This window comes from Anguilla anguilla, chromosome 2, assembly GCF_013347855.1.
Source record: "Anguilla anguilla isolate fAngAng1 chromosome 2, fAngAng1.pri, whole genome shotgun sequence".
NCBI lineage: Eukaryota > Metazoa > Chordata > Actinopteri > Anguilliformes > Anguillidae > Anguilla > Anguilla anguilla.
Window position 1 is genome coordinate 46,413,575 of NC_049202.1, and position 11,376 is coordinate 46,424,950.

Consider the following 11,376-nt stretch of genomic DNA (forward strand, 5'->3'; position numbering starts at 1 on the left):
ACGCATGAATGATATTTCGGTTAACTAAGAATAGCCTTCTGTAAACATTTTCGTCGCTGAACAAGGAAATGTGTTTCAGTTAAGATTTAATTTACATTTATACAGTATCTAAACTCAATTCATAATATTCCCACCATATGCTCAGTAATGTTGCTCATGTATGCTACACACATAAAATGCACTTTAAAAATCTTTTTTTTTCTCTTTTTTTTTGCTTATTGTGATTATCTTTGATCTATTGCGATTGTGATTATCTTATTTATAACATTTCGCTGAATCTGTTTAATCTGTTAAATGTATATGCTGTAATTACACAAAGGCTTAACGAGCATTTGTTGTGATTGTTAACTGTTTCAAATATAGCGCGTAGTTTTCCAAAAAAATAAATAAATAAATTCCGAGTTAGCACGCAAGAGTCCATAGAGCTCGCAGCTACACTGTTTCTGGTTGCTAGACGACTGCAGTCAGTGTAACATTGATGCCATAGCTTGAGTAAGGGACACTTACAAAGCTGGGTACATTAAGCGATTGTAAAATGAGCTGTCGTGTAGGCCTATTTCTGCCCAGTATAGTTAAAAGACTTGATCTCAACGAAAGCATTTGAATTGGGAAAAGCGGAGAACTTCTGCAACGCTGTCACAACCAGCCAGAGAAGCCATAACTAGCTGGCTAATTATTTCTGTGGCTAGCTACCGAGCGAACAATCGGCTTGTTAGCTAGTGTTAACATTCGCTTGCTATTCTCGGAGAAGGGGCTGTAGCATTTCGCGGAGTGCATTGTTCCTCGTCGTTTTTGGAAATTGGAATATTTTATTTGTGCATGTGTTTTTATCTTTAAGCTACCAGAGTTAGCGAAGTTAGCAAATGTCATGTCAACCTTTTTTTCTTCGATGACAAGCTACAAATCAATAGGCTGATGGATAACCGCAGTATCAGCAGTCAGGCTACTTAGGTGGTTGACACAAGTTAACTAAATGCAATTTAGTTAGGTGGCACGTTTAGTTCACGTTCGATAGCAAGCTGGTGAGCTTGCAAAAATAAACGACTTAACATGAAGTCGAATAACTTATTTAGGCAAAAGAACAGCTAACTAGTCTATGGGAAGGTTGAGTTTGTAACACAACAGACCTAGGATGGTCATGTGTATTATTCTGACAAATTAAATGATTAGGTTATTGTAGTCTATAATTATTAGACTGCTAAGTAAGCTAACGTTATGTCGGTTGTCGCAGCCAGTGATTTCCTGACGGATGAAGAGTTGGAAGATCTGGTAAGTTCAGTATAGCAAGACCATCAAATATTGCAAGCGCTTTGATGAATATCAAGTTTAGTAAAACAGCTGCTAAAGTATTTCACTGCTCATTAAGTATGATAGTTGTTGGCTTGACTCTTTACCTAGCTGTTTGTAGGTTCCAGGATCTTCTTAATGTCAAATGTAGTCAATGCTTTCTGTGGACTAACTGGTTTGGTTGTGTCATTAAGGGTGAAGATGGACTTTCAGTTGTCACCTATATGTCAGAAACCGAGAAGGTATATTTTTGCATTTTCTTTATCATTTCAAATCATGCAGATAAGTACAACATAGCCCATTTTATCAATGATTTTGTTCACAAAGACACTGGCTAAAAGTATCGCATCAATTCCTATATCTGAAGGCAATATGTAACATTTTAGATATGCTGAAGTATACCTAATGAAATGAGGTTGAGAAACAATATTTTTAGAATGCAGATGATAAATTGGTCATTGGATTTGCCCTTTTTTTCTCAGCAACCTAGAAAAAAGAAAACATCAAGTAAACCGCCTCCATCACCTAGTAAGGCATTCCTTAGTGTAACTTTTTATCAGTATATTTTTGTTTCTTTTCATGTCTGCTGTGTCTGATCTATGTGAAGCATTTATATTTTTGTAAACTTGCCTTTTTAGAATCACCTTATTTGTCTAGCACAAACCTGCACTCGAAGAAGGCAGCAGTGTGGCGCTCTCTGAAAGGGACTGGGATGATGCATAGTGAGAACCCGACAGCACGTGCACCTCGGGAGTTTTGGCTGGCATCCCTCAAAAGTGGACTTGGTCTGTGCCTGCATGCATTCTCTCTTGTCTGTTCGGCAGTTGCCAGTCTTATGATGATGAACAATTGGGTGTTCTTTGAGTTCAGCTGATCAACTTCTCCCTGCAGCCCTGTCCCAGCCTTTGAAAGCGGACTGTGATGTAACGTCGGCTAGAATGTCTACTTCCACAAGCACACCTGAGTACCTGAAGGAGGCCTTTGGCATGAAGAAACCGAAGCACTCTCGTACCTCCAGCAACGGTGAGGAGAGGTTAATGCAGCTGGAGAGAGAGTACAGCTGCGTTGTTACTGAAACTCCATGAGCTTGTAGTGCTAGTTTTGACTTCTTGTTGTGTTTTCCTTTCTCCCAGGTTACATTCCAGGAACTCCAGACTTTAAAGAGAAAGAAGACATGTATGATGAGATCATTGATCTGAAGAAGGTAAATTAAAAAAAAGGAATTACAGAAAGGCCATCATTCAAGAGTGTGATAAGAAGTGTGTAGTGATAAGAGGGGCATGTTTGAGTCATGTTATTGCTGCCTTTGTTTAATTATCTTGCCAGTGATTTGGGTATAGGAAAATATGGGCCCTTTTTCCTCTGTATTTACAGTCATTTAGATTGTGGTTCTTTGAGTGGCCCATTTTGAAGTATGACATTATGCAGTCTATTGAAAATCTGAAGACCTCCCTTTCTAGCTGTCAGTTTGCCCTTGGAACACAGACAAAATAACTTCTTAGTAATGGGTGAGTTTGGATTCGTATTTGAAGGGCCTTTTTTACCCTCTTGTTCAGTGTCTGCAGGTGCAGAAATCAGAAAATGATTTGATGAAGACAAAACTGCGTAGACTGGAGGAGGATAACAGCAAAAAAGAAAAACAAATTGAGCAGCTGCTTAACCCCACCAAGGTAAACCATTGAATGATAACTAGATATTTCTATTTTGATGTTCAGAAAATCATTCAGTTGAGTTCCCAATATAATTCGTTCAAAGTAATGCTTTCAAGGGAAACGGTCCATTGGTTATTCTGCAGGATTCGTTGATTTCCACATTTTTCATCTTCAGGGCTCTGAATACACACGGGCATTTGTTGATAAAAGGAATGATGGAAGTGCAGTGAGTATCTTAAAATTCTGCTGTACATTGTGTGATTCTGCAGTGACAGGTCCTGGAATTTCTAAGCTGATACTCCCTTAAACAGTCTGTTCATTATGACTTAAGCTTATAATCAAGCACTGGAACTCAAGGTACTGGGGGCACAGTATTAATTCTGTGGGGTGTCTTAGTGCACATTATTTTAAAAAATTAAAAAACGTGTCAAGTCAAGGGTTATTCAAACAAAGTAATTTTATAGAGAAATCATTATGGCCAGCAGCTGAATTTGATGTTTCATACCTGTCTAATCGGTTCCACATTTTAAATTGAATTTGAAATGATGTACTCCATTTTTACTCTCTGGTAGGTCACGAATAGCCTGAAACAGAAGATTCTAAAGCTGGAGCAACAGTGCAAAGAAAAGGACAGCGCATTAACGTAAGAGCAGTTCATTTTAAATACGTGCGTCTGAGAACTTGCAGTATGATTCAGCATTAGGTGACAAAGGCAGAAATGTCCAAAAGCATAAGATATGTGCATGAGGAATAAATAATGCTAAGGTCATTATGTCAAGTCTGTACAACTGAAATATCAGTGATGATAATCATTGAATGTTTTTTTTCAGCAAACTGCAGAGTGATTTGAAGACCACCAATATGGAGGAAATGAAGATTGCACTGGAGACGTACTTTGAGGAAGTATGTCATAGCAATTAATTTTTTATTATGAAAATAAGCCCTTTAAATTAGTTTCCTTTTATGAAGCATAGCTATGTTATGTTACGTTTCCACATTTAGCAGACACTTATCTAGAGTGAGTTGCACACATTACATCTTTAAATGGAATTAATATATACAGTTGGATATATTCATGGAAGCAATTCAGATTAAGTACCTTGCTTGTTCAAAAGTACATTGGCAGTGCCCCAGCTGTGAATCGGACCTACGACATATGAGTTACAAGCCCTTTTCCCTAACCATTATACACATAGTTCATTCCCACCCAATATATATCCACAACGTGCAGGCTATATATTTGTATAAATGCTATATTTTTCCCAGTGAATTAATGTTATAATAAATATGTGAATCCTGTATTTCATAATCCCATAGTACTTCAAACATATGCGGTTATCTTTTCAGATTCAGAGGCTAAAGGTGTTACTTGTCAGTGCAGAGACTGCAGAGAGAAGGTACTGTACAGCATTAACAAATCTGAAATGTATCCACTGTTTTCTGGTGGCCTGAAAGGAAGCAGCAGCAAATATCTTGGTCTCTTCACAGCAACCGAGCTGAGAGAAAAGAATCCCTGAAGCAGCAAAAAGTCCTCAACTCAACCATCCTGAGACTGTCGAAAAATAGCAAACAGTTGCAAGAGGAGAATCAGTCTCTCAGGGAAGAACTTGAGAGAGCAACAGAAAACCCCTCGAGCACTGCCAGAGGTTAACCCAATTCACTCTCACACTTTTTTAATGCCATTGCTCGTAACGCTGTTGAACGTTTTTCCCTACGGCTGCTTGTACTTCAGTAGTACTTTGAAAAGACACAATATTGACATGAGATAGGATCTCTGCATTTTCCAGTGCCCGAAATTAACTTTGAGTTTGAGTCTACACTATGCTGCAGCCATGTTAATGCACGGTTACTGCATATTTTCTTTGCTTCAGGTTACAGTGAATGGAGCAAGCAAAGGCTGGTGAGGCGCATCACTGAGCTTGAGAAGGTGAGCTCATATTCTTCTGGATGGGTTTGCACCAGATTTGTATGCGTGTGTTTGTGTGGGGAAGTTCTGTTACTGTAACAAGTTGAGTCTCGCTAGTACCCATTGTTGGTTGAATGGTATTAGTACTTACGTGCTTGACAGTGTTATGCACATTGTGCAAGTTTTGATTAACTTCAGAATCCTTCTAAAGTAACAATATCTTTGGCAGAAAACGGAGGACTCCGGACGTGCGCAGTCGTCCAAGGAGGCGGATGTGGCGGGCGGTGCCAGGGCCACTCACGTGAGCACGGCGGCGGTGACGAGCGCGGACCCGGCCGTGCAGGGAGTCGCCGCGACCCCCTCGGGGAGCGACCAGCAGGAGTGCGCGCGCCTGCGGGGGCTGCTCAGGAAGCTGCGGGAGGAGAGGGCGGGGCTGCAGGCGTCCCTCGCTGAGAGGACGTAAGACTGCGCTCTTCAGCTCACCCCAAACCTGGCTTCCCACTGTAAAAATCCCTCCTGCCTGCCTGTGCTCTGAGGTCTTACTGTTAACAGTCTCCACTGTAAACTCTGCAGCACTGCTCTGTTGAGGCCGCTGCTTTGATACTAGAGGGCCTTTTGAAGCCTTGTGATGGTAATGATGGTGTGACACTGCTCTCACTTTCAAAGGCTGTAATTAGGAATCTTGCTTGGGCTGTGAGAGGTTGCATATGAATTAAAGAGACGTACAGTATTTGGTTTGAATAAAACTTTTTACTGAAATCCTCACTCCTCAAGGTCCTGCCAACTGTTTCAGTAATGTCATATTACTGTTCCCTCGATGTGCTATGGACAACTGTTGCAACGTGACTCAAAATTGTGATAATATGAATTAAATTGGTCTATTACATTTTGAGTCATATCCTCTGCATATGACTAAATTATGCCATGAAGTTTGCCTAAGGGGATTGAAACATAACTGTTAACAGTAATACACACAACATAATGCATCCTAACATTTTAAAATGTTTGAAGATAGCTTATTAAACAACATTAAAGAGCCTAACTCTAGAATGATAGACTATGTAGCTGCAGTGAGCACTAATTTCATTTATGAAACAACCCAAATGTATTATCCGTTGATCAGACAACAAATGAGCATTTACTGTGAGTTATCTAATATAAGTCACTGATGTTCTTTTTCCTCACTTCAACCTCTCCCAGTGCTGAGATGAAGCTGTTATCCACTGAGAAAGCTGAAGCTGCTGAAGAAGTGAAGAGATTGAAGACATTTGAACAAGAGGCATCTCACCACAAGTAAGAGTTACTTTCTCAAACATCATCACATTCTGTTATCTGTTGTTTGGCTTGTACAGCAGCTCTCTAAAAGCATTGGGTCCGCCCCAGTGCCACCGCGGATTGTAAATGAAGTGCATGTTGGGCAGTCCTTCTCTTATTCCACAGTGAGGAGATTGAGAAACTGACAGGAAGAGTCACAAGTTTGGAAAAGGAACTGGAGGAGGAGAGGCGTCTCAGGGCAGAGGTAGAGCAGAACTATCAGGTAAAAGGAAATCACTCCTCATTGTCAAATAGATTTAAAAAAACATGTTAATACATTTCATGTCTCGATAATTTCTTTGTCATTTTTTTTTGTATGTTCTAATTTAGTTTTAATGTGTAATTTTGGAGATTTATGTAGATAATTAAAGTTGAACATGCTGTTCCACATATTTTTAATGGAAAACAATTGGTAACCGAGATCTGCGCACATTCCCTTGTTCCATCTTTCACTGTTTAAACATTGTCTTACCTTTCCTAAGTCTCATCGTGCATGCTAATGGATGGTGTGTATTTTCACCAGGTTCTGAAGGTAGCCTCTTCAGGCGACGTTGCGAGCCAGTTTCAGGACAGTCTGGGGCACACTCCCGAAAGCTCTGCACCTACCACTCTATCACCACCAGGTCGCCACCGAGTAGCGAGGGAGACGGAGGACAGCGCAGCAAGGACCATACAGAGACACTGGCATCAGTATAAAAGCACGGTAATATTGACCTTCTGTTAAACTATATGTGTACTCGTGTAATATGTCCAGAATTAATGTCTTCTTGTGTTTGACACTGGAAATTTTCCTTTTTACCTGGATAAGGGCAAATTTTAGGATATAACATTTTTTCTCTTTTTCAGAATAAGAACAAAGCCGAATATTCTGAGGAGGTGGGTACATTTAATATTTTAAGGGTCTTGTTTCAGTAGCATATGCTTGTGGATATTTACAAAAGATGTTTGAGCTGCTGCACACTCTTTGTCATGTGCTCTGTCTTTGCAGGACTTGGTCATAATTCAGTCAGCAATAAGGGGACATTTGACCAGGCAAAAACAATTGACATACTTTAAAGACCACTGTCAGAACAGAATTCAAAAGGTGAAGTATTTAATTTTTGTTTTGTGGTGGAATTCTTATTTATAAACATGTATCATTCTTGATAACAAGTAAAATTAAAAATGATTTTTTTACAGTGTTCTCTTAATTTCCTAGTTACCCAGAGCTGGTTTGTAGGCTTTGCAGTAACATACTATGGCCAGAAGGTGGCTTTGAAGGTTGCTTGTTACCTTACTGAACTGTTGCCTTTGCACAGATACCATACAAATTGATGGATGCATTTTTAGCTTGGGCTAATGAATGCTTGTGGAGAACAGTTATAAATTGTGTGTTTTAGCATATTGATGGTTGTAGAGGGGGGTTTTGTTGCATGGATGGTTTGCACGTTTAACGTTGAAAGTCATCAAATACAAAAGTGGCCTTCTGGGCACCAGATGCAGATAACGGCTCGTCCCACGTAATCATGTGATCCAGAGCTTAGAAGTAAATACGATATAACTGCGCGTGTAAATGCGCACAGTGTGAATCTCACCACCGCCCCCAGTCCATGTGTATGTTGGCCGTGAAGCAGTTTTCTTTCTGCATATTGAGTTCCAGGGCAGAAGCTGTGGTGCGTTGTTTGCTGTTTGTTCTGATGCTGGATACGCATGCGGGCCAGCTGATGCTTATCTGAGTGGAAGCGCTGCTGCTGTTTCAGGCCCAGCAGAGGGAGCCCACAGGGAGCAGTGGTGTTCAGGGAGGTCAGGATGAGGATGATCACGCGGTGACACTCCTGCAAGCCGCGTTCAGAGGGCACCTGGCACGCTGCCGATTCATTACCAACAGGTGATGGACCAGAGTGTGTGCGCGTGCATGCCAAATTGTGTGTGCATGTACTGCATGTGTGCATGTGCGTGCATGCCAGTATGTGCATGTGTGTTCGCATGCACTCGGTCGTTTGTGTGTGTGTGTTTGCATGCACTCGGTTGTGTGTGCATGTGTGCGTGTGCTGGCATGTGCGTGTGTTCATATGCACCCAGTCGTGTGTTTGCGTGTGAATGTGTATGCATCTTTGTGCCAAAAGCCTGTGAATGACTGCGCAAAAGCAATCCTTCTGCTTCATTTTGTGCACGAGGTCAGCATGCTTCTGCTCGTGTGTGAAATTATCCGCTGGCATGGGGACTGTGAAATTTTCCTGAGTGAATAAACCGCTATTCTGCAGTTTACTGAGCCAAATACAGGGATACAAGACCTGGGGATATAAACACATGCTATCTTTGTCTTAGACATGTCCTTGTGTTTTATATTATTGTCTCAACCAGCTAATAAAATCTGAGAGAAAAGCATGAGCATTTTGGTGTTGGCTTGTCAATTCATGGTCTGTGGGCACTCATTTGTGACTGACGGAAGCAGTGCCCTACTGTGACTCTCCTGGTCCTGTTTCTGAATACAGTGTTTCTTCTGGGCCCGAGTCACAGATCTCTGCTCCCAGGATAGTGAGCTCTATACCTACACCAGCGCCACGAAGGCTCACCTCAGCCATCCCGAGCTACCAGATAAGCACCCAAGGTAACGGAGGTAACTGTAACAGAGGTGCTGTAACATGATTTGCAACTGTGAGATCACAGGTTTGATTCCCAGGAGGTTAAGCACCTTGGCCCCGGTACCCTTGGGCCAAGGTGCTTAACCTTCAGTAAATACAGAAATGGATTGTATGTTCCGGATGCTAAATATAGTGAGGGCCTTTGTTAGCATTAGTGGTATGAAATTAATGACTCAGAGCTGCTTTGTGTTAGGAGGTAGCAATGCTACTGGGAGCGAAGAGGAGGAGATCGAGGAGGACATCCTGGATGTGACTGAAATGGACACTGATGAAAACTGTAACAGTGTGGACTCCAAACTGCACAGCGCTGTCAGACAGAAAGCAGTTCCAGGTGTGTAAATGTGCTGAGGTCCATCAAATTCATGATGGAGATGATTCGTTGAAATGCTTCAACTCTTTAGATGTTGGTAAAATTTCATCACTCACCTGCAGATCCTTTAGAATTTCCAATGAAACGTGCAATAAACTTAAGATGAAGGAAGTATTTTTTCAGAATTTAAGCCTATTGGGGGAAATGGGTGTCACCTTAACATGTACCAGTAAGGTGCAGAGGTTTTACTGGTGTCTGAAACCTTAAAACATTTAAAATGATCAAAATGACTTGACCTGACTTGATTTGACCCAAGTTAGCAAACATGAGTTCAATCACCTTTAGGATTCAGTGGCTATTTTCTATAAATCAACATTATTTTTCAGTGCAACCAAGGTTTATCTTAGTTAAGCATTCCTGGGATTTCAGGAACATATCAGAACATTTTTTATTGTTGTGTACTCTACAAGCTCAAAAATATGCACTGAGCATGTTTGCTGGCGAATTGACCAGTTGTAATATTTTGTTTAGCCATGTAATACTGTATGATCCTTGAAATATTTGTTAAAATAAGTAATTGAGTAAAATGCTTTGTAATATTAAAAGCTGCAGTATTTTTACGTGCAAAGACCTCTTTTAAAAAGTGTGTTTGGAAAAGTAACAGGCAAACTTGCAGATGTAAAAAAAGGAATTAATACTTCAAGTAGAATTGGAAAAAGTAAAGGTTTGTTACAATGCCGTGTTCTTTTTCTAACAGCACAGTTAAAACTCCATCAGCCCACAGACACCGAAGCTGCCAAAGCAGGTGACTCTGATGACTCCGATGACATCATAGTCTCTCCATCAAGGCCTGTGAGGCGAAAGGACTCCTACTTCTAGCGTTCGTTAGGTTTCATTGTGCACTTAATTTAATGTAGATTTTGGTCAAAATGAACACATCATATCCATGCTTGCATACATCTTAAAAATCATTTTTGCTAATCAAAATCCAGCCGAGGTGTTTGAATTTTACTTTGGCTCAGCATTAATTGCATGAGTACTTTCAGAATGAACTATGAAAATGGTGCCCCTAAATTATGCAGTAGAATCAGTCATGCATTTGCAGACTCTTTACAAAATGTAAAAAATGTGATTACAAGCATCGGTTTAATTTGCTGCAGTCTGTGTAATCATGAATAATCTGTATGGGTTATACTGTCCCTTTATTTGCGTTAAGCTTGTGTAAAGTGATTTCATATTTGTCAAGGTTCCACATGAAGTGCCTTCTGTCACCGGGAAGATTTTGATTGATTTAATGATGATAAAAATATCATGAACATACAAGATGTATGGATTTTTACAGGGTTATTGTATTAAAGGTATGCTGTGATGTGCCTTCACACTGTGATAACCACCCCTTCATGACCCCATTACATTTCAGCATCTGTTGCTTTTTTCTTCTAATCTGCTTTATCAAAAAACCAGAGGCTGCGACTTGTTCTGCAGTGCAGTAAAGTAATACAGAGACACTGCAACATTTGGATCAGACTGTGACTTTCCCCTAATGATGTAATGCATCCTTGCAGTAGTGCACCATTACCCAACCCATATACATTTTTTTCAAAATCCTCAAAGAGTGCATTGTTAATCAGTGATAAGTATAATGCATTCTTGCTTTTAAGTGAGTCTTGTCTGCATGGAATGCTATTTTTTTGATGCAGTGCCTTGTGTAATAAAAAAAAGTTTTTAATTTTTTAAATCTATTTATAAAATTTTGCTTTTTTTGTTATTAAACGTGTATTGAATGCAGCTGTTGTGTAGTTTTTCCTTTTTGTGACTGAGATACAGTGTTGCGATTGTTGAAAGTTATTCCATCACAAGCATCCACATTACTAAAGTACATGTTTAATATATTGTATATATCCATTATTAGTGTCCGGCAGTGGTTTCGACACTGGACCAATAGCAAGATTTTTAAATCCGAAATACATTCATTCATTTACCTCTTAACAGGGACAAGAGAACTAAATTGCTAAATTTCCTAAGCTGTCACCAAGTACCGTCCAACATATTTGTTTAAGAAGCTGGCCCCTTCATTATTTTGTTCTCACATTCATTTAATTTCATCAGAGGAGGATGAATATATTTGTCAAAACAATAACTCAAAGCAACACCATCGTTGCTGAATAACTGCCACTCAATGTGATCACACAGATTTTTGGTGAGTTCTGAGAAAGCACTGATATTTTCTGTTTTAATTGGTTCTACCCCTGTGAAATGGCAAGGGCACTTACATGATTCCAC

At 40.1% G+C, this 11,376-nt stretch overlaps 1 protein-coding gene across 6 annotated transcripts; it reads left to right on the plus strand.

Moving 5' to 3' along the window:
• The first annotated feature begins 395 nt into the window (after positions 1-395).
• Positions 396-10,831, plus strand: iqce (IQ motif containing E). Of its 6 annotated transcripts, XM_035404720.1 has the most exons (24): positions 401-492; positions 1,232-1,269; positions 1,482-1,529; positions 1,770-1,815; positions 1,926-2,072; positions 2,179-2,310; positions 2,421-2,491; positions 2,844-2,957; positions 3,115-3,165; positions 3,512-3,582; positions 3,770-3,842; positions 4,287-4,336; positions 4,428-4,585; positions 4,811-4,866; positions 5,075-5,304; positions 6,046-6,138; positions 6,286-6,382; positions 6,683-6,862; positions 7,006-7,035; positions 7,148-7,243; positions 7,899-8,026; positions 8,634-8,758; positions 8,977-9,114; positions 9,851-10,831. In XM_035404720.1, the coding sequence occupies exons 3-24, from the start codon at positions 1,512-1,514 to the stop codon at positions 9,970-9,972; spliced, it is 2,226 nt and encodes a 741-aa protein (XP_035260611.1). In that variant the 5' UTR covers positions 401-492; positions 1,232-1,269; positions 1,482-1,511; the 3' UTR covers positions 9,973-10,831. The 6 variants fall into 6 exon arrangements, 4 of the variants coding, with proteins under 4 accessions (XP_035260611.1, XP_035260610.1, XP_035260608.1 ...); XM_035404719.1 differs by having other exon boundaries at positions 401-1,269; positions 1,926-2,009; XM_035404717.1 differs by having other exon boundaries at positions 404-1,269.
• The last annotated feature ends 545 nt before the right edge of the window (positions 10,832-11,376 follow it).

What these genes read in the sequence shown, in the direction of transcription:
- iqce (XM_035404717.1), top strand. Translation starts at nt 1,216, where the DNA reads ATGTCGGTTGTCGCAGCCAGTGATTTCCTGACGGATGAAGAGTTGGAA. An exon ending in GCGTCCCTCGCTGAGAGGAC is followed by an intron (nt 5,305 to 6,045) that starts GTAAGACTGCGC and finishes AACCTCTCCCAG; the next exon opens with TGCTGAGATGAAGCTGTTAT. An exon ending in GGCATCAGTATAAAAGCACG is followed by an intron (nt 6,863 to 7,005) that starts GTAATATTGACC and finishes TCTCTTTTTCAG; the next exon opens with AATAAGAACAAAGCCGAATA.